Source organism: Onychostoma macrolepis, chromosome 09 (assembly GCF_012432095.1).
Source record: "Onychostoma macrolepis isolate SWU-2019 chromosome 09, ASM1243209v1, whole genome shotgun sequence".
Classification (NCBI taxonomy): domain Eukaryota; kingdom Metazoa; phylum Chordata; class Actinopteri; order Cypriniformes; family Cyprinidae; genus Onychostoma; species Onychostoma macrolepis.
In genome coordinates this window covers 29960616-29981872 of record NC_081163.1, presented here as the reverse complement: position 1 = coordinate 29981872, position 21257 = coordinate 29960616, and the positions used below count along the sequence as shown (strand labels likewise).

At 35.4% G+C, this 21257-nt stretch overlaps 1 protein-coding gene across 4 annotated transcripts in view; it reads right to left on the bottom strand.

Moving 5' to 3' along the window:
- The window catches only part of pde9aa (phosphodiesterase 9aa), a 23923-nt gene extending 2666 nt beyond the window's left edge, over nt 1-21257 (bottom strand). Inside the window, exons 1-14 of one of the 4 annotated variants that reach the window (XM_058786314.1) lie at nt 21113-21257; nt 20413-20530; nt 15255-15325; nt 15085-15162; nt 14350-14393; nt 11844-11898; nt 11608-11678; nt 8852-8936; nt 3894-3954; nt 2979-3053; nt 2800-2859; nt 2551-2637; nt 1758-1862; nt 1283-1365 (exon numbers count right to left, since the gene is read on the bottom strand). In XM_058786314.1, the coding sequence (XP_058642297.1) occupies nt 1283-1365; nt 1758-1862; nt 2551-2637; nt 2800-2859; nt 2979-3053; nt 3894-3954; nt 8852-8936; nt 11608-11678; nt 11844-11898; nt 14350-14393; nt 15085-15162; nt 15255-15325; nt 20413-20530; nt 21113-21117 (998 nt within the window). In that variant the 5' untranslated portion in view covers nt 21118-21257. Of the gene's footprint in view, nt 1-1282; nt 1366-1757; nt 1863-2550; nt 2638-2799; nt 2875-2978; nt 3054-3893; nt 3955-8851; nt 8937-11607; nt 11679-11843; nt 11899-14349; nt 14394-15084; nt 15163-15254; nt 15326-20412; nt 20531-21112 lie in introns of all 4 variants that reach the window. The other 3 variants (XM_058786315.1, XM_058786317.1, XM_058786316.1) reach the window with 3 other exon arrangements.

Here is a 21257-nt window from a genome sequence, read left to right as displayed (position 1 = left end):
CTGTACTGTAATTGCATTTGGTGTCCAAGTGGAATATGTGGAACACAATGACTTGCTATAAATATGCAAAAATATAAATACAGATATCTTAAATGTGCATGGAAAAAATCTCAATTTTCAAAATATTGGGGTTGTGCAATTTATTTGAATTTAGGCTGAACTTATTTGATTAAAATGCAGCAATACTGTGCAATATTATTACAATTGAAAACTGCAATTGTTATTATTACAAAAATAATTGTTTTTCATTTTAATACATTTTAAATACCAGTAATTTCAAATTTTTTTAATAATTTCAAATTATTTAAACAAACAAACAAACATTTAAAAATATATTAAAATGAAAAACAATTATTTTAAATTGTAATAATACTAAACTTCACTGCTGTATTTTACTCTATTTTAATCAAATTAATTTAGGGAGAAAAACACATGCACTACTGTTTAAATCACTGGGGTTGGTATGATAAAAAATAAAGTCCCTAATGTTCGCCTGCATTTATTTGATCAAATACAGTAAAAATAATACTATTGTGAAGTATTATAAATTTAACTAATACAATAATTTTAAAATAACTGTTTTCTATTTGAATCTATTTTAAAATGTAATTTTTTTTTCCTGTGATGCAAAGATGAATTTTCAGCATCATTACTCCAGTCTTCAGTGTCACACAGAAATCATTCTGTTATGCTGACTTACTGTTTAAGAAACATTTAGTATTATTATTAATGTTGAAAACGTTGTGCATGAAAATGTGGGAAAAAAATGTGGATTCTTTCATGAATAGGAAGATAAATAGAACAGCATTTATGTGAAATCATTTGTAACATTATAAATTACTTTACTACCAAAACTGATCAATTTATTGCATCCTTGCTGAATAAAAGTATTAAATTCTAGTAAAATGAAAGTGCATATTAAATATAAATAATGCAAAAGAAATATTTAAGGCTAATAATAGAAATATATACAGTGGGTACGGAAAGTATTCAGACCCCCTTAAATTTTTCACTCTTTGTTATATTGCAGCCATTTGCTAAAATCATTTAAGTTCATTTTTTTTCCTCATTAATGTACACACAGCACCCCATATTGACAGAAAAACACAGAATTGTTGACATTTTTGCAGATTTATTAAAAAAGAAAAACTGAAATATCACATGGTCCTAAGTATGCAATATAACAAAGAGTGAAAAATTTAAGGGGGTCTGAATACTTTCCATACCCACTGTATATCTGGTAAGAAATATTTATGTCAGCATATATATGAGGGGTTCTTACGTGTTGTTGTACCCAGGATGATCCAGGTCATGACACACAGCTGCTGTCATCAAAATAAGAATATCTACTTGAGTGAACTTTTCCTGAAAAACACAGAAGCACAGCAGAGTAAGACTCTTTCTAAGTGTTGACAGTCATCGTGAGGCCGGGTCTGCACATGTATCCCAGCTCTCCTACACTGCTAAATTAGAGTAAGTAATTGTCCTCTAATAGCTCGGATAATTAATCCAATGACCTCTTAATACACGTCCATGGCAACAGCAGCACAGAGAGGCTGAAAGCATCTGCATAGACGCAGAACTGCTTTTACACCCCCATGCATCACTCATTTATCACTTCGCTATCTCTGTCTCTTTCATTCACCTCCCACTTCTCTGCTACTCCAACTTTCCTGAGCAAAAGAAACAGGTGGCTGTGGAGCAAAACAGGTGTCTTTAAAACACAGTTAACAATGAGAAGCAGAAAGTGTCTTTACCTGTAGGTTGCAGAGGTAGATCATGCTGTACATCATCTGAGTGACGCAGAAGCAGTGGCGGAAATTATGGAAAGGATTGTTCCGGTAATTGTCATGGATGCAAAGCTGAAAGTGGAGAGAGATGCAATCATTATTTTATTTTTATTTTTAAACTTTGACAGATTTTGTTAAATGTTTTGTTTGAAAAGAATCAGATAAGAGAAAAATTTACATTCTTCCCTCCATAAATAAATAAATAACTTAATTAAAAAAAAAAAATGAAAATGCTTCACTTAATTTGTTGTTTCTGGCCTGAAAATCTCTCTATCACCAAATCTTGGATTCATTTATTTATTTTTTTTTCAATTAGCACAGGTTTTGTATTTCTTTTTGGAACCGACTGATCATAGATCATTGATCTGAGCTTATGCACTTCAGCTTTTGAGTGAAAAAAAACAAAAACATTATTTTGGAGTTTTGACACTATTCACTCATTAAGAGCGGTGCATAAGTTCAGATCAATGAGGCCTACGTCCAATACGTTTCCTGAAGAAATACAAAATCTGTGCTAGCTGGGGGAAAAAAATGACAAAAAGATTGAATTCAAGATTTGGTGATAATAACATATTAGAGATTTACAGGCCAGGAACAACAAATTAAAAGATGGAAAGATTTGAAAGAACACAAGTTGAACCACCAACAAAGTGTAACAAGGTGGGATTTCTTTTTTTTTTTTAATACCCTGTAAGAGCAAAGTCAGTAAGTTTTAGTCAGTAAAAATGACCTGAACACAACATATACAGTATAGCCTTACCAGCCATCTTTTCAGCGTGATGGGGTTAATATTAAAGTCCTTTACCAGCCCGAGGTCATGGTACATATGCTCCAGACAACTCAGCATCTTAAAGTACAAAACACTGATGATAGTATCTTCTGCAGTACAAAAAATGTGGTTTTGCATGTCAGTCATTTTCACCAAGTCTCGATAATACATCGTGTGCACTGGTACATCAACTTCAGTAGAACTTTGACATTCTGCATCTTTCATTTGGCCGATCCTCACCTCGTTAGGTTCCCACTGCCACACATCGAAGATTGGCTGCCTCAAAGCTTCTACTGTCTCCTGTGAGAGGTGGTACTACACAAGCCCCACAAACACAAACACAAGCAACACACGCAGAAGAGAGAAAACAGAGGGAGAGAGAAGAGGAGGAAGACAGAACAGTGGCGTTAGACTCTTACCTCGTTGGACTCCCACAGCCAGACGTCGAAGGCGGGTTTTCTGAGGGCATCTATGGTTTGCTGGGAGAGCATGTACTGCAGGTGACAGAGCTCTCAGTTAACCCCCGATAACCAACGCCTGGCTGTGGCCATTGCAAACATTACATTCACATCATGTTCAACATGCCATTTTTAACCCCGAATAAGAATTCTATCTTTCATTACAATTTACTCGTATCATTCCTTACAAATCTGTATGCTCTTTACTCTTTGTGAAATCTATACACAGCTCTTTTATAGTTTATAGTGACCACAACAATAAAGATTCAAAAAATAATAGCATTCATGCAGCCCATAATCTACTATATTCCAAGTCACATACTGAGAGGTCAATAATCACAATAATAATCTAAATGAAATATTGATACTGAATAATCTTGATGTAAATGCAGATCAGATTTGTTGAGATTTCAATAATGACTACTTTGACATTTCTTTTATAGGCTTTTGTTGCTGTTGTTCCGTACATTTTCTATTCATCGATGAATCCATAAATAAATGTTTAGACAAAAATATTAAGCAATTTTCAATATTGGTAATAATAAGAAATGTTTCTTGCGCACGAAATCAGTATATTAGAATAATTTCTGAAGGATCATGTGACACTGAAGACTGGAGTAACGATGCTAACAATTCGGCTTTGCATCACAGCAATAAATGACATTTTAAAATATATTCAAATAAAAAACAGTTATTTTAAACTGTATTAATATTTGAACAGTATTACTGTTCTTATTGTAATTTAATCAAATACAATACAAACCTTGCTGTAATTATTAAATGGTGCTGTACATCCTGTCCTTGATCGAATTATTAAAGCAGAATAAATATACAAAATAATGAAGGAACCCATTACAAACACATCTGCCATTTTACCTTTGGGTATGAAGGCACATCTCTGCGAGGAGTTAACTTCTTGTTGTCATCCAGGAAACTACTGCAAAGGTAAAGAGCATTGAGAGCACAGTAGCTTTAGAACAGAACATGCTGTGATTTTCATTTTTTTTAAGTACCATGTCAACATCTCTCAAAGAGAGTATCTTGAGAATATACAGCTATCTTTGATTCATTTTGAATCTGAGCCTTCAGTAATAAAAGAGCATGTGAGAGCCATGTCAGCTCATTAAGAGTCGAAAGGGAATAGACTTGATCTCATCTGTTAGTATTTTTAACAAGAGCTGACTAAGACAACACCTGGACAGCTTCTTAATTATCCTCTAATTAAAGTTAGTAGTACAGACAGTGCTATCAATAGCCTGCTATAGATACTCCCTTGTGAAAATGAACTACACTTTAGCATATTTTTAAAACGAGTACTTTTTTAGGACACTTGATTCTATTTGAACTCTTTCCCCACCATTGATTGAATTTTTTGTTATTTATGTCACAATGCTACCACTGTTATATGGTAGGGGGCGCTATTAGACATCTTCTGAATAGTACAGAATCTCAGGATCCAAAAACAAGCAAAGAAGAAACAGAAACAAGCAATTGAAGCATTGCTTAGGCACACACGTAACATCTAAAGCATTCATCCAACTTTCAATGGCATATAAATAAAAACTGCCTAATATTACCAAATAAAATGTCGAACCCACAAAGAGATAGGACTGTGCAAACTTTGATCGTAGGCTCGATTTACTTTGATTCAGTCATAGTCATTTTGTAAGTAATTTTCTCAACTTTTTGAAATGCTTTGTTTTAGTTAAAAGCAAAGATTCTGTTCTTTCTTTTGATATACAGTGGGTACGGAAAGTATTCAGACCCCCTTAAATTTTTCACTCTTTGTTATATTGCAGCCATTTGCTAAAATCATTTAAGTTCATTTTTTTTTCCTCATTAATGTACACACAGCACCCCATATTGACAGAAAAACACAGAATTGTTGACATTTTTGCAGATTTATTAAAAAAGAAAAACTGAAATATCACATGGTCCTAAGTATTCAGACCCTTTGCTGTGACACTCATATACAGTGAAGAAAATAAGTATTTGAACACCCTGCTATTTTGCAAGTTCTCCCACTTAGAAATCATGGAGGGGTCTGAAATTGTCATCGTAGGTGCATGTCCACTGTGAGAGACAATCTAAAAAAAAATCCAGAAATCACAATGTATGATTTTTAACTATTTATTTGTATGATACAGCTGCAAATAAGTATTTGAACACCTGAGAAAATCAATGTTAATATTTGGTACAGTAGCCTTTGTTTGCAATTACAGAGGTCAAACGCTTTCCTGTAGTTTTTCACCAGGTTTGCACACACTGCAGGAGGGATTTTGGCCCACTCCTCCACACAGATCTTCTCTAGATCAGTCAGGTTTCTGGCCTGTCGCTGAGAAACACGGAGTTTGAGCTCCTCCAAAGATTCTCTATTGGGTTTAGGTCTGAGACTGGCTAGGCCACGCCAGAACCTTGATATGCTTCTTACAGAGCCACTCCTTGGTTATCCTGGCTGTGTGCTTGGTCATTGTCATGTTGGAAGACCCAGCCTCGACCCATCTTCAATGCTCTAACTGAGGGAAGGAGGTTGTTCCCCAAAATCTCGCAATACATGGCCCCGGTCATCCTCTCCTTAATACAGTGCAGTCACCCTGTCCCATGTGCAGAAAAGCATGATGCTACCACCCCCATGCTTCACAGTAGGGATGGTGTTCTTGGGATGGTACTCATCATTCTTCTTCCTCCAAACACGTTTAGTGGAATTATGACCAAAAGTTCTATTTTGGTCTCATCTGACCACATGACTTTCTCCCATGACTCCTCTGGATCATCCAAATGGTCATTGGCAAACTTAAGTCGGGCCTGGACATGTGCTGGTTTAAGCAGGGGAACCTTCCGTGCCATGCATGATTTCAAACCATGACGCCTTAGTGTATTACCAACAGTAACCTTGGAAACGGTGGTCCCAGCTCTTTTCAGGTCATTGACCAGCTCCTCCCGTGTAGTTCTGGGCTGATTTCTCACCTTTCTTAGGATCATTGAGACCCCACGAGGTGAGATCTTGCATGGAGCCCCAGTCCTAGGGAGATTGACAGTCATGTTTAGCTTCTTCCATTTTCTAATGATTGCTCCAACAGTGGACCTTTTTCACCAAGCTGCTTGTCAATTTCCCGTAGCCCTTTCCAGCCTTGTGGAGGTGTACAATTTTGTCTCTAGTGTCTTTGGACAGCTCTTTGGTCTTGGCCATGTTAGTAGTTGGATTCTTACTGATTGTATGGGGTGGACAGGTGTCTTTATGCAGCTAACGACCTCAAACAGGTGCATCTAATTTAGGATAATAAATGGAGTGGAGGTGGACATTTTAAAGGCAGACTAACAGGTCTTTGAGGGTCAGAATTCTAGCTGATAGACAGGTGTTCAAATACTTATTTGCAGCTGTATCATACAAATAAATAGTTAAAAAAATCATACATTGTGATTTCTGGATTTTTTTTTTTAGATTATGTCTCTCACAGTGGACATGCACCTACGATGACAATTTCAGACCCCTACATGATTTCTAAGTGGGAGAACTTGCAAAATAGCAGGGTGTTCAAATACTTATTTTCCTCACTGTATTTAACTCAGGTGCTGTCCATTTCTTCTGATCATCCTTGAGATGGTTCTACACCTTCATTTGAGTCCAGCTGTGTTTGATTATACTGATTGGACTTGATTAGGAAAGCCACACACCTGTCTATATAAGACCTTACAGCTCACAGTGCATGTCAGAGCAAATGAGAATCATGAGGTCAAAGGAACTGCCTGAAGAGCTTAGAGACAGAATTGTGGCAAGGAACAGATCTGGCTACGGTTACAAAAAAAATTCTGCTGCACTTAAGGTTCCTAAGAGCACAGTGGCCTCCATAATCCTTAAATGGAAGACGTTTGGGACGACCAGAACAGTTCATAGAGCTGGCCGTCCGGCCAAACTGAGCTATCGGGGGAGAAGAGCCTTGGTGAGAGAGGTAAAGAAGAACCCAAAGATCACTGTGGCTGAGCTCCAGAGATGCAGTCAACCATCACTCCAGCCCTCCACCGTCGGGGCTTTATGGCAGAGTGGCCCGACGGAAGCCTCTCCTCAGTGCAAGACACATGAAAGCCACCTGAAAAACACCTGAATAAGATTCTCTGGTCTGATGAGACCAAGATAGAACTTTTTGGCCTTAATTCTAAGCGGTATGTGTGGAGAAAACCAGGCACTGCTCATCACCTGTCCAATACAGTCCCAACAGTGAAGCACGGTGGTGCCAGCATCATGCTGTGGGGGTGTTTTTCAGCTGCAGGGACAGGACGACTGGTTGCAATCGAGGGAAAGATGAATGCGGCCAAGAACAGGGATATCCTGGACGAAAACCTTCTCCAGAGTGTTCAGGACCTCAGACTGGGCCGAAGGTTTACCTTCCAACAAGACAATGACCCTAAGCACACAGCTAAAATAACGAAGGAGTGGCTTCACAACAACTCCGTGACTGTTCTTGAATGGCCCAGCCAGAGCCCTGACTTAAACCCAATTGAGCATCTCTGGAGAGACCTAAAATGGCTGTCCACTAACGCTACCATCCAACCTGACAGAACTGGAGAGGATCTGCAAGGAGGAATGGCAGAGGATCCCCAAATCCAGGTGTGAAAAACTTGTTGCATCTTTCCCAAAAAGACTCATGGCTGTATTAGATCAAAAGGGTGCTTCTACTAAATACTGAGCAAAGGGTCTGAATACTTAGGACCATGTGATATTTCAGTGTTTCTTTTTTAATAAATCTGCAAAAATGTCAACAATTCTGTGTTTTTCTGTCAATATGGGGTGCTGTGTGTACATTAATGAGGAAAAAAAAAAATGAACTTAAATGATTTTAGCAAATGGCTGCAATATAACAAAGAGTGAAAAAAAATTAAGGGGGTCTGAATACTTTTCGTACCCACTGTATATAGTATGTTCAGATATTCATACAACAAAATATTCTGGGGGCCATGAAAGTTTGTGAATTACTAAAAATGCTGGCCCTGGCTGGCAACTTTTTCAAAAAAACACTGGCAGAGAAAGAGTTAATTACAACTGAATTAAAATATATGATATATATTTTTTTAGTATTAATTTATATTAAATGCAATTCGGTGAACTAGAGTGCTTTTGGCACACTTAGTACTGAAGTACATCTTGTATGTAATCATTACTTTTATTGTCTTTTTAATATGGTTAAAATGTAGCTGCCACATGTACTACCAAGCATGGTAAACTAATGCCATTTCTGTGGAAATGTGTATGTCATGACTCATGTATATAAAAATATGTGTAATTACACATTTATAATGATGAAGTTGTACATTTAAAAATATTGTGAATTTTTTTTTTGTTAAATATTAAAGTATGTTAAATGTGATATTAGATAAGACACTTATTTAAAGTGCAAAGTGTATTTCTTTAAATGACAACAAAAGTTTAAAATGCACTTTTAATAAAACTTTTAATTTGACATTATTACAAAGTGCACCATTTACAAGTTAAATTACTTAAAACATTTTGAATTTAAAAAGTACAGATTCATGACATATTTATTTCATTCATATTATATGTATATCAAACACAATTATATTATATTATTAGAAAGCAACTTATACATCACCAATAAACTTATTTTTCACCCCCATCCTTACAACCAAAATCACTTCCTGAAGGATAAAACCTTAACCTACATTTCTTTCCTCATGAAATATCCTGTCTTGCTTGGAAATACATCAGATTACAGATTTAAAATAATTTGCAAAGCACTACTGATATTTCCTGATGATTAAACTTATTCAGTTCAAAAATGGCGTTCCAACATCTCCAGAAAAGCAGCGAGGTCACTGACCTGTTGTTCCTGGAGGCCATTTCCTCCCGCAGCTTCTTGATGTCACTGCGACATTTCTCGATCTCCACCACCTTCATTCCCTCCACTGAAGAGACAGAGAGGAAAATGACGGAAATGCGATACATAATGCATACAAGTATGGCACATAAAAGATGGTTTTACATATTTCAAGTGAGCCAAACACAGAAAATATGGAAATGAGCTGGTGAACATGGGTTGCAGCCACAGGGGTTTTCCTTTACAGACTGCTGAGCCATAAAAAGTACATTTGACACCTGACACTGTTTGGCATGTTTCCCTCCATTGTCCAAAATCATCCTGCTGGTCTGAAGTACAAGCAGCTTTGTCATCTCTTTGACAGCTGTTTTTATTTACATCTCAAACCTTGGTTGTGAGGATGAAGTTATGTCACACAACCTGTCACGTTGGTATCTGTCTAATTTAGCTGCTTCTAGATGAATTTTGAGCCAAAGTGCTGTGCAGTTTGATTAGATGCACGGCCTCTGGACTCATGTTGTATAATTTAATTAGTGTAATCACACACACACATCATATAATCTCTGCACTTCCTGCTACTATTCTGTTTATAGACCGTGCACAATAATAAATCACCACAAATTATATGAGGCTGGTGAACTGTTCGCACTGATGAAGGGGTCAGGGTCCATCGTCTTGGTGACCGATTACATCACGGCTGGATTTGGATTTCTATGGACACACAGACGTGCTGCAACGGAATGAATCCTGGTCTCTGGTGATGTTACAGTTACGTGGAGCGTCATTACCGAAACAACTAGTGTGCAAGGACTGTCACGACTGTCAAAGATGATGCATTTAGCAGCCACTAAACTAAACCTAACCTAATTTGTTTGGAATCATTGTTCAGAACAGTCACAGAATCCACAAATGGCAGTGGATTAGAGGTCAAAAACTTGTCGCTCAAACAGTAGAGATGGTAAAATGTGTACCTTGAATGCAATATAAGCCACTCTGGACAAAAGAGACTATCAAATAGGCTATAATGCATAAAACGTAAAAACATTTCTTATCCTGTGACAGCTCATTTGTAGAAGAAAGTCATTTGTATAAATGTAAACACTTGAATTATTAAAACACAGAACTGTTTGACTGATCATTCCATCCAGCTCAACACAGCAACATTGGCTTAAACAATAGCATGAGTTTGTGGACGTTTGACCAACCAAAGACAGAAAGGAGGAGTGCTTGAAAACAATCAGTATTGTTGCAATTCAATTTATTGATGCTAGTAACTCCTTTACCTTTAACAAGTAGGTAAGTCTTCAAAAAGCCCTCTTAAAAAATGCCCTCAAAAACAAAACAAAAATCAGGGAACTATACCACAACCTTAAATCAATTGATGCAAAAGCTGTAGTTGTCTAAACCATCACAACCCAATTTAATCTGATAGCGGCAAAAGCAATAATTGGAAAAATATCTCTACCTGCTTTACATAAAAAAAGCAAGGAGATATTCAAATGTTTAAATAAATGTTCTCATGAAAGTCATGCTTACAGGAGGAAAAAAAAACAGCTGAATATGAAACTGTTGATACTCTGATGCAAAACAGCACCCTGTACATCGCACTTCAGCCAGATACAGAGCCTTTTAAAATATACAGTGTGAAAGGCTAATGAATAACTTTCCTTTCTTAATACAGTTCAAAAGACTAGAAAAAATAATAATCTACACCAAATAATGTAAATAATATCAGTAACACTTTAGTATAGGGACCAATTCTCACTAGGTTGTTTATTAGCATTAACATATTGGCTAAATTTAACAACTACCTTATTATTAATAAGCAGAAAATCAGGAGTTTATAGAGGCAAAAGTCGTAGTTAATGATTTGTTATTAGCGAGAATTGGACTTTAAAATAAAATGTCGGCTTAATAACTTAGTTTGTCCTCATAGAATCTTATTAAAGTGACTAAATAAAAGGAAACTAATGAGTGAACGGAAAAGTAATAGGTAACCTATGAACTGGAGATATCCCGTAATATCTATAAAGCACTATTACAATTACAAGTGTAGAGTAATGACAATTTCAGATGTTAGCTATTGAGATAAAAAAAATAAAAAAATAAATTAAAAAAACCTGTAAAGAACAGGCCCAGGTCAAAAATAAATAAATAAAAATAAAATCAATATTTTGCATTAAGAATGGAAGCCTATATTTTTTATTATGTAAGACATTTGATATTGGAGAAAAGTATAACCTGAATATGTTTTTGTGTGTTGCACTCAAGATTGTATCTAGATGCTTTATTCTTCATTAACAACAATGCATGTCTCAGAAGCCATGTCTCTAAAAACACTGGGCACAATATGTTCACCTGTTAATGACAAGTGCATGATATAGAAAATGACCTGCATGGACTACAGCATCATCTGCTGTAGCGCTAAATCTTATTGGATATATTGCACAATAAATAGCCGTCATTGATTATTTGAGTTATCAGCTGTGGTATGGAAGGCTTCTTACATGAGCAACTTATATAAATCAAACACAAAACATATCTACTTCCTCATATCATGATCCCTAATGTAAAAGATACAACATGCTGCACTAGGTTCACCATAATGTCACCTATAAGCACTACAGAATAAATGATCAGCAATTCACTGAGAGCCAGAATGTGTTGTTTGTGAAGATTAGCCCTTCAATTTTAGCATGACCTCTGTCCATTAGCAAAACCCCAGACAAGATATTGAGTGAAAACAGTTTAAGACTCACACTCCACTCTCTTCTCCAGCATGGCTAGGCGATTTGTCACCTCAGTCTTCAGTTCGTTGATTTTAAATGCCCTTGGGGAGAGAGCAGCCAGGCAGACCGGTGCAGATGGAGAGAAATATACAAAGATCATTCATCCTTGAAATACCAAAAGGATTCAAAATTCAATCAAAAGAAGGTCATTATAAATTTGCTGAGAGATTGAACATAAAATACACAAGCAGAGACGGCGATAATACCTGGAGAACTGCTCTGCCACCTGGGTCAGAACATTCTGGAAAAGCTCCTCTTTATCTGAGAGATGAGAAAACAAGCCACATTCATAATCATGGCCAAAAACTGATGTACTGTATGAAGTATTCACAGTTTCACATATCTGTGTTTTTGCATTCACATATTGATTTTGCTTTGTTTCACACAACTTATCCGTGTTGGCTTTTGCTTGAATATGCCTTTGTGTCATCTTCGCTTGTTTCCGCGATTGTCGTTGCCATGGTTGTGTATGTACGTGTGGATGCGGAGAATTTTTTTAAGTTTCACTTTCACTTTCGAGATTCGTGATCGCACGTACTCTGTTTATACTATGGAGCAGCAGTACTCAGCCAGTTCTATGGAGTAGGATTCACGCTTCGGGCACACCCCTTAACTAACCCCCCCGAACAAATCCCACGTGCTCTTGTATCAGAGAAATGGTGAGTTCTTACGTAAGTCTTGATACTTACTTATTATATAGAATGAGACTTGATAACAAGTCTAATGTATACACTTACACTTTCTAATGTAGCTCCACTCACTGTCTTGGCCAAAGTTCAGCCTAATAAATGGGCCTGGGAAACAAAAACGTCCTGTTGGCTGGTTGTCATTGCCAAGGGCTCAAGGTTTGGCTGGTTAGCATAGCCTGTTAGCTACTGATGGTAACTGATGGACATTAAATTGATCAAAAGTAATAGCAAATTAATAATGTTACAAAAATCAGCATATTAGAATGATTTCTGAAGGATCATGTGAAACTGAAGACTAGATTAATGGCTGCTGAAAATTCAGATTTGCAGGAATAAATTACATTTTAAATTGAAATTGTTTTAAATTGAAATAAACCTAGTGAAAAATAAATATACTAAAATGTATCTGAAATACATTTATTTAATGCTAAGTATATTACAAATACATTTACATATTTATGTACTTACTTTTAGTATACTAAACTGGTATACTTAAAGTCTGTTAAATTGGAACAACTAATTTTGTATTTAATGCACTTTAAATGAGCAGAAGTAGTGCTGAAGTCCAACTAAGTTTAATTATAATTTTAAAATCGGTAAGTGTCGAGTTATATGTCAGTAAATATGTTAATAGATTTAAACTATACTGAGTATAAAATAAATGTATTTTAAATATATAAATTTTTGCTAGGGAATATTTCACAATATGTTCTCTTGGTGCCAAAAGCCAGTCAGTTTTGAAATGATGCCATTTCCCTGTGACTCCAGAATCATTAGTCACGTGGCATTTAGATTCAGGTGACTGGCTCAACAAAGCCTGCCAAAGATGGCAAACTTTTTAAAAGTGGGGGTCATCTGGGGGTCCAACACCAGCAAAGCAACAAAAGATGAATGGGGATGCTAACGGAAAGATTTCTCTAATTGTTATATGGGTTTTGTTCACTGCATACTCTCTCTTCTCCAAATGACTTCACAGAGGTCAGAGGTCACATCAACTTAACCAGGCTATTGCTGCCTTCATGTCCTCACTTACATGTTTGGAAGTTGCAATTATGATTTGATGTGCTTGTGTGATTTTGGTTGGAATTATATGGGCAGATTGTGTCATTTAATATTTCATTCTGTCTGATAATGACAGGAAGATTTTTGTGTGCTTCTTTTTACAAAAAATGATGAATGAAGTATTTTTATGAATAAATGTAATTTTTCTTCACCAACAACTAAACAAAATTTGCAATTAAAAAGTCTGCTCTGATATGGCACATTTTGCCAAATGTAGTCAATGCATATAGAAACTATGCATACTATGCAGGGTTTTCAACTCAAGGTCCATTTTAGCTTTAGCTCCTTAACAAACACACCTGAAGAAGCTACTTAAGATCTTCAGGATTGCTAGAAAGTTTCAGGCTGGCGAGTTTAATCAAGGTTGGAGCTAAACTGTGCAGAAAAGTGTATCTCGAGGGCCAGAGTTGAGAACCTGCTATACTATATAATGCAGAAATAGTATCATGATAGTATGTTATTCCAAAAACACCCACAGTATTTGTGTGTAATTGACAGGATATTGACAAGCAAAGCAGAAAAATATATGATGTTGACAATAAATCTACTGAGAAATAGTCTTGGAATGCAGATGAATCAGAGAATCTGTCCAAAAAAAGGACCTTGTATATCTGAGTTTGCTTTGAAATCAATAAAAAGTTATAATCACTTCTCTGCTCATGATAACACAGATAGATTGAAAAGACTGCAGTCCACCCCCGCTGCAGGAGTGTTCACACAATGATAAATGGAGTTGCTCTTGTGAACACACGCAGCTTTCCGCGCGCTCCATTTATGGAGATTTGAGAACATATGAGTGATCACTCCAGAGCTTTTTCAGACTTCATAATAAAACAAACCCTATTTCCCATTTCAACCGGAATGTAAACACTATCAGTGAAAGCACAGCGCTGTAGATGTGATTCATACATGCATAAACATTCAGTCAAATTACATAACACATAGAACATCTGACACTTACCTGCAAGTTGTCCGCCAGTTATTGGCACCACTTTGTACGGCGACCTTCAAAAACACCAGGACAGACAAACAAAGTTACAAAGCAGCTGGCGCCACACTAAAACACATCCCCTCTCCCTATAGCACAGTCCAGTTACTCCTCATAACAGCTGCAGCTTTCTTTAGCATTATCGTCCAAGATGTCTACTCCTCTGGCAGTCGACTGTGATGGTGAATGGACACACTTAGACTCTGGTTCTCAAAGAGTAACTTCCCCTTTATCTATATCTGGCCGCCATCCATTGTTTGTTTAGCATGTAGGGCAGATCTCCATATAACCAACAGATAAGGCACAGTAGGCTAGATTACGGGGCTTCTCACCTCTGAATGTTTAAACAACCTCTTTATGTTTCCCTGAGTGTGTCTGCAAATTGGTGTTAAATTGGATCATTGGTTTTATATTCTAAACTTTCCAACATTTAGAGATGAAACACTCTAAAGAGTTGGGCCATTTTAATGAACCTGCAGAAAAAAGGTCCATATTATAATGACTTGTTTGCTTTAATTCTTACCTATAAAAACAGCATATGGTGGACCATTTGCTATAAAATCGGTTTGAAGATATTCTGACTTAAATTAAATGTTTTGACATTAGTGTGTGAAACTGATTCAGAAGTCTACTGCACGTGTATAAGGCACTTTTACAGCTGCAAAGCATTGAATTTATGTTTATAAATGGGATGGAGGGCTAAGTTACCTCTCTGAGTTGTTTGGCATTGTGGGGTCAATGGAGACCATTGCTCCTGTTGAGTCCAGAAGGGAAATGGTTGTGTTCCTGTCAGCAGCAGATACATTCTCTAAATTTGGGAGCACTTTAAAAGTAGAAACACTTCAACTACACACACACACACATACATCGTACTGTACCTGGAGAGCCCTGTGGCAGTGCAGAATAACTCCTTTATATCACATGGGCTGCAGAAACGGCTGAAAACCACCTAACAGAAACAGAAATTCTGATCAGTGTCTCTGAAACATACGGAGCTTCTTCAGTTAGGGCCACTTTTGACTTAAAATCCTGAAAAATAAAACATACTTATGCTTTGTTAAAGATAAAAAGATCTGCATGATCTTGATAGGTGGTTTGGATTTTTAATATTGTGTTCATTGCAACGGTAATGACGTGACGGTAATGGCATATTTCACTTTTTGGGAAAATATTTTGGAGTCTTGGACTTGCCAATGCAACAAGTTGCATGTCAGTTCACATGGAGCTTGGAAAAAATTTGTTTATGAATTAAACTGATCAAATACTGAACAGTTTGGTAATGACACCTAATAAAGCAAATTTTAATTTGAAATAGTTTCACTGTTGTCTTGGCAGAAAAAGAATTCCTTTTCATTCCATCAAAACCAAATATAAATAATTTTGTAAATCCTCAATCGGTTTCTAAAATGTGTGGCATGATGATAATGACAGCAGTATTAGGGACAGCAGTTCTTTGTTATGAAATTATTACATTGTAGGCAAATAATAAAAAAATATATATGTAACTCTAACACTTGATAACACTTTCTATGAAGCCCATATTTATAATACATTATAAGGGTATTCTTAAGGCATTATAATGAATGCATAATGCATTATAAAAATAAAAAAAACCTTATAATATGTTATATCGTCTTATAAATAATCATAACAACAATTATAATACATTATAATGCTTACACATTTGTGGTTATAACTTTTAAGATTATGATTATTTATAACACAATGAACACCATATTAAATCTACTTTTACATTGATAATGGACTATATATCTTGACATTATTTAAGATCTGCATAGTATCTTACTACAGTACATCTTGTAAGTGGTTAGGTGTGGAGTGTTATTTGAGTGTTCCCTGTGGGGCTAATATTAATAATGTCAACTAACTCTCATTAAATTATTACTAGGCTTAGGTTAAGGTTAGGGTCGGTAGAATGTTGACGTACTTGCAAAGTTACTTATAGTCAGTTTGTCTGTTGGGGAACCATCAAAATAGAGTGTTAGCATATATTTAGCAGACATACTACTAATACTCCAATGACTGCTAGTTAACATGTAGTTGTAGAGTTACTTATCAACAGCTGTCTAAAGGGTACCATCAAAATAATCAAACTGATATTAAAATAAAAATAGTTCAAAGCAAATGTGTCATATTACACATTCATCTGATATCTGATCTTATGGCTGTTTGAGAGAAAAAAAAAATATTACTATTATTATTACTATACTTATAAGTGGTCATTGATGGCTTTAAGTAAAGTAGCATAAGAAAGGTGGCAAGATATGAGACTTATAATACATTATAAATATGAGAAATATAATCCATTGTAAAGTGGATGCAACATGTTCACTGTGTTATAAATCATCATACTCGTAAAAGCTATAACCACTAATAAATAAAAATTATAATACATTAAAACCGTTCTTATGAATATTCATAAGATTATATAACATATTATAAGGTTTTTTATGATGCATTATGCATTCATTGTAATGCCTTAAAAATACCCTTATAATGTATTATAAATATGGGCTTCATAGAAAGTGTTACCTCTAATTTCCCAGATTTGAACAGTTTTTAAAGGGGAAGTTCAGAATTCTGGGTGGGTGGCAAGATCAAAATAGCAAAAATCTGTCAAAATTGTTAAAGGCAATTACAGAGATAATAATAATAATACAATTTCATGCTTCTTTTAATCCATCATTTAATACTAAAATGATAGCTTTAAAAAAATACTCATAAAAATCATCTTACAGAGCAAAATCAATGTGGCAAAAAAGTACAATTAAAATTTTACGAGGTACATTTTACGAACATTTTATGAGATAAAGAACATTTTTAAGCGTTAATAAATTGCACTGTGCCATCTCAAATTATAGGCTTAAGTGTAAAAAAATAATTAAAGATGTAATTTGTTCTCTCTTATTAAGACAAAAATACAATTTCACAGATTTTAATACTTTTTTAAGGGGGAAGTTAAAAAATCTGGGTAGGCGGCAAGCTCAAAAAAAAAAGTAGATACAGAAATAATAATAATATAGTTTGAAGCCTTCTTAATCCCTCCTTTACAACTATAATGATTGCTTGAAAATCAATGCGGCTATGATTATCTTCCCGATTTCTATGTATGATGCTGACCATCACAGATGATAGTTTATCGATTATTTGAAACTCCGCACACGGCCAAGGCCAAGTGCTGTCGACTGTCATTTGTATGTAATGTCAGTCCTGACCCTGAGCACTCTGACCCACTTACAACACATGTAAATCTATCATCAGCAGGCGCAACAAGACAGCAAAAACAGGTGACAACACTGAAAAGACAATGGGGTGGGGGGTGCAGCTGACAGACGGAGCGAAGGAAGAGGAAAAGAGAGAGAAAACGATAATAAGACTTTGAGCTGCAAAGACAGATGAGAGTGAGCAAAAGAGTGGGAGAAAGAGAGAGAACGGGGGAATTGTTCCATAATACAATTGCAGGTTCCGAGTTCAAAGATGTGAGAAATACTTATTAGTGTCCAAAAAAGGGCTTCTAATTGAGCACTTTATCAAAGATGAAACATAAAACCCACAACTAACAGCCTTAGAGGACAGAGACGATCAAATGATATACCACCAACCACTGCGCAAAAATCAGTTATAATAGTTTCATTTTAGCAGTGGATCATCTTCTGTATGTACAGTTCACCGAGACGTTTCTAGTATTTTCAAGAGACTATGAGAGATTTTAGGGCTGTAATTGAATATCAACTAAAAAGCCTAAAGACATACAGTTGCACTAGAACAATAATGATATTTCACCACTTCTACTGTCGTATACACTGTGTGTGTGCAGAAAGTGTGGGTGTATGCATACACACAGATGTGCTCATTAAAATGTCCATTTGTTTTTCATTGTGTTCTAAGCTTTTATATGCTGATTATTTTGTTTTTGTCCCATTGCCAAGGCTGAACAATGGCAGGCAGATGGACATTTGTAACTAACAAAACAAAACTATAAGCATGCTCTAATAATGTATGCTAAACACATTAATTTGGTGCAAGTAATTATTTGGTCCCAGTTTATATTGTTTTTTTTTTACTTACTTTTTCAACTTGATAATTATAATGTGTGTATTATGTTACACTGCATGTAATAACACACGTTCATTTCTGTAATCACAGAAATAATTTGCATCATAATTTGCACCAAATTATAAAAAGTGCTATTATAACTAATAAAAAATAGTATTTAAGCTTACTTTTATTTTACAGTGACATTTTGTAGAAGCAAAACTGAATATTATTCTGCTAAACATCATGTAATTATTTTTATATTTTAATGCGCACTGGAAAAGGTTTATGCTACAGTAGGAAAGCTGTTAACTGTAAGTTACCTTACTGTATATAGTGAAAAACAGTCATTTTAATGTAAAATCTGTCAAATGCATGGCTTTTGGAAGTAAAAACTTTGAATTACCATATAATTTAGTCAAAAACTGTAAAATGACATTCCCAGAAATCCCTATGTGACAGATCATATTTGATTATACTTTATTTAAACAGTTTTTATCTGTAATGTGCATTGTTACATTTTCTGTTACTTAATTAATGTTTTTTTGCATTTTTTTTTTTAGTTATTATTATTTTGTTGCATCATTTGGTGTGTTTTGTGTTTGTGTGTATGACCCAGTGCTTTACGAACAGATCAACTCTGATTCATCGTGTGGTCTTCTAGTATACCACCTGTTTTATCATGGTGGTTATCAGTATATTTTGAGATAAAAAGCCAGTTTAGGCAGTTCAAGTAGACTGGTCACTTGATGAAATACCTGAAATATCGTAACCCAATTTTTTTACAGTGAATTTCTAGCTGCTGTTTATTTTACTGTAAATTTAACAATATATTTTTAAAGTACAAGTACATACAGTAGTAGTTAAGACACTTAATATAAAGTGTGACCAACAAACATACAGCAGTCAGAAACTGATTGTTACTTGGATACCTGTAATTTAACTGATAATATCTCAGCCATACCAGATCTATTAATTGGAAGCTTTATTAAAGGCTATCAGGCCAGCTGTTCACTTACAACCTCATATCAGAGTTGAGATTTTCCTGAAAACAGTTTTATAATATGGTAAACCATCATATACAGGCTACTCTACTCTGTAAAAACTAATAAAACGTTTTATGAAGGCAACCTGGAGGCATTAAAAAAGAGGGTGTGAGAAACAATAAGAGTGAAAATGTACAGTTAACAAGTGCAGATCAGCTAAAATTACTAGAATGATTCATATCAATTCTTAAAAAACAGCAAAAATAGAAAACCTACAATGTAACATTAACAGTCTCCAAAGAGCCATATGTGACCCTGGAGCACAAAACCAGTCATATGTAGTGTATATTTGTAGCAATAGCCAACAATACATTGTATGGGTCAAAATTATTGATTTTTCTTTTATGCCAAAAATCATGTTCAATGAAAATATTTTGTAAATTTCCTACCATAAATATCTCAAAACCTAATTTGTGATTAGTAATATGCATTGCTAAGAACTTCATTAGGACAACTTTAAAGGCGATTTTGTCAATATTTAGATTTTTTTTTTCATTCTTTTTACTTTTATGGAATTTAATAATTTTAATAAGAGAGCATATATTTACAATATCTACGATATGTATATCTCCCTTATTATATAGGCTAACACGTTTTAAAGCAATGCTACCAAAAGAGTCATATAAACATGATCCTACATATACTAAAACAGCTGAAACTTTCTGACCAGTTTATTCGTATATATACATTCGAATACATTTATATATTTTTTTACTTTTATGGAATTTTATGGAGATTATATATTTACAATATTTATAATATAATTATCTGTAGGCTATTTCTCCCTTATTATATAACCAGCTCTAAAGCAATGCTACCAATAGAGTCATCCTACATGATCCTACAGATACTAAAACTTTCTGAACAGTTTATTCGTAGGCTATATACTTTTTTCCCCCCCAGTACACTGTCATGCATGCAGTTAAGAGTTTACCTTCTGAATCCGTCCATCCACGTCCAGGTATATCATGCGATACGCCGAAGACGCGCTGCCCATCTCGCTCCCCGCTGCCCTGGACGACCGGCTGCCGTTCGGTGCCTCCGTGACAGACCTAATATAAACTTCTGACCGTTTCGTTAAACTGGAACGGGTTTAATAACGTAGAGACCGTGTTGCTCATCGCCACTGATCTCTCAACTCATCCCCCTTCACTCCCACGAGTGAGCGCGCGAGAAGACAAGAAACTCACGCGCTCGCCTTGTGATCTCCATAGTAACCGAGCCCTACAAGGACGCGCGAGGATGCAGTGTGCCAATCCGAAAGGGTCATGCAGCAGCAGGCTACCAAATAATGTAAATGAAAATGAGTTCGTTTTAATATAAGGTGAACATGAATGTGAATTTTAAGTAATTCCTCTGTTTTTGTTTTAGCAGACTTTGCCACAAAATATAGAATTACCAGATGTTTCTTCATTTTTACTTTAAGCTGCACTATTTATTTTTCTAATGCTATAATGAGAGAGAGTGCAAAACGCGATCTTCTAAAACACGTCTTTACCAAAATACACTAAATAAAGAAAGAAAGAAAGTTGATTTAAAGTCAGATAAATCTATATTAATTGCTTATATTTAGTAGCTGGAAATTGCAAATTTGGACATTTTCGCGGGAAATTGTATGCATATAGCTACTATACCTCATTGGCTCGTTGGAAAAGTAGCTTTTTTTTTTTTTCTTTTGCCCTAATGAGGAAAATTGACCATGGATTATTCAAAACGGCAAACCTCCGGGGAATCACCATCGTAAAACAAAAATGATGCTACTTCTGAGTTATTTGACAT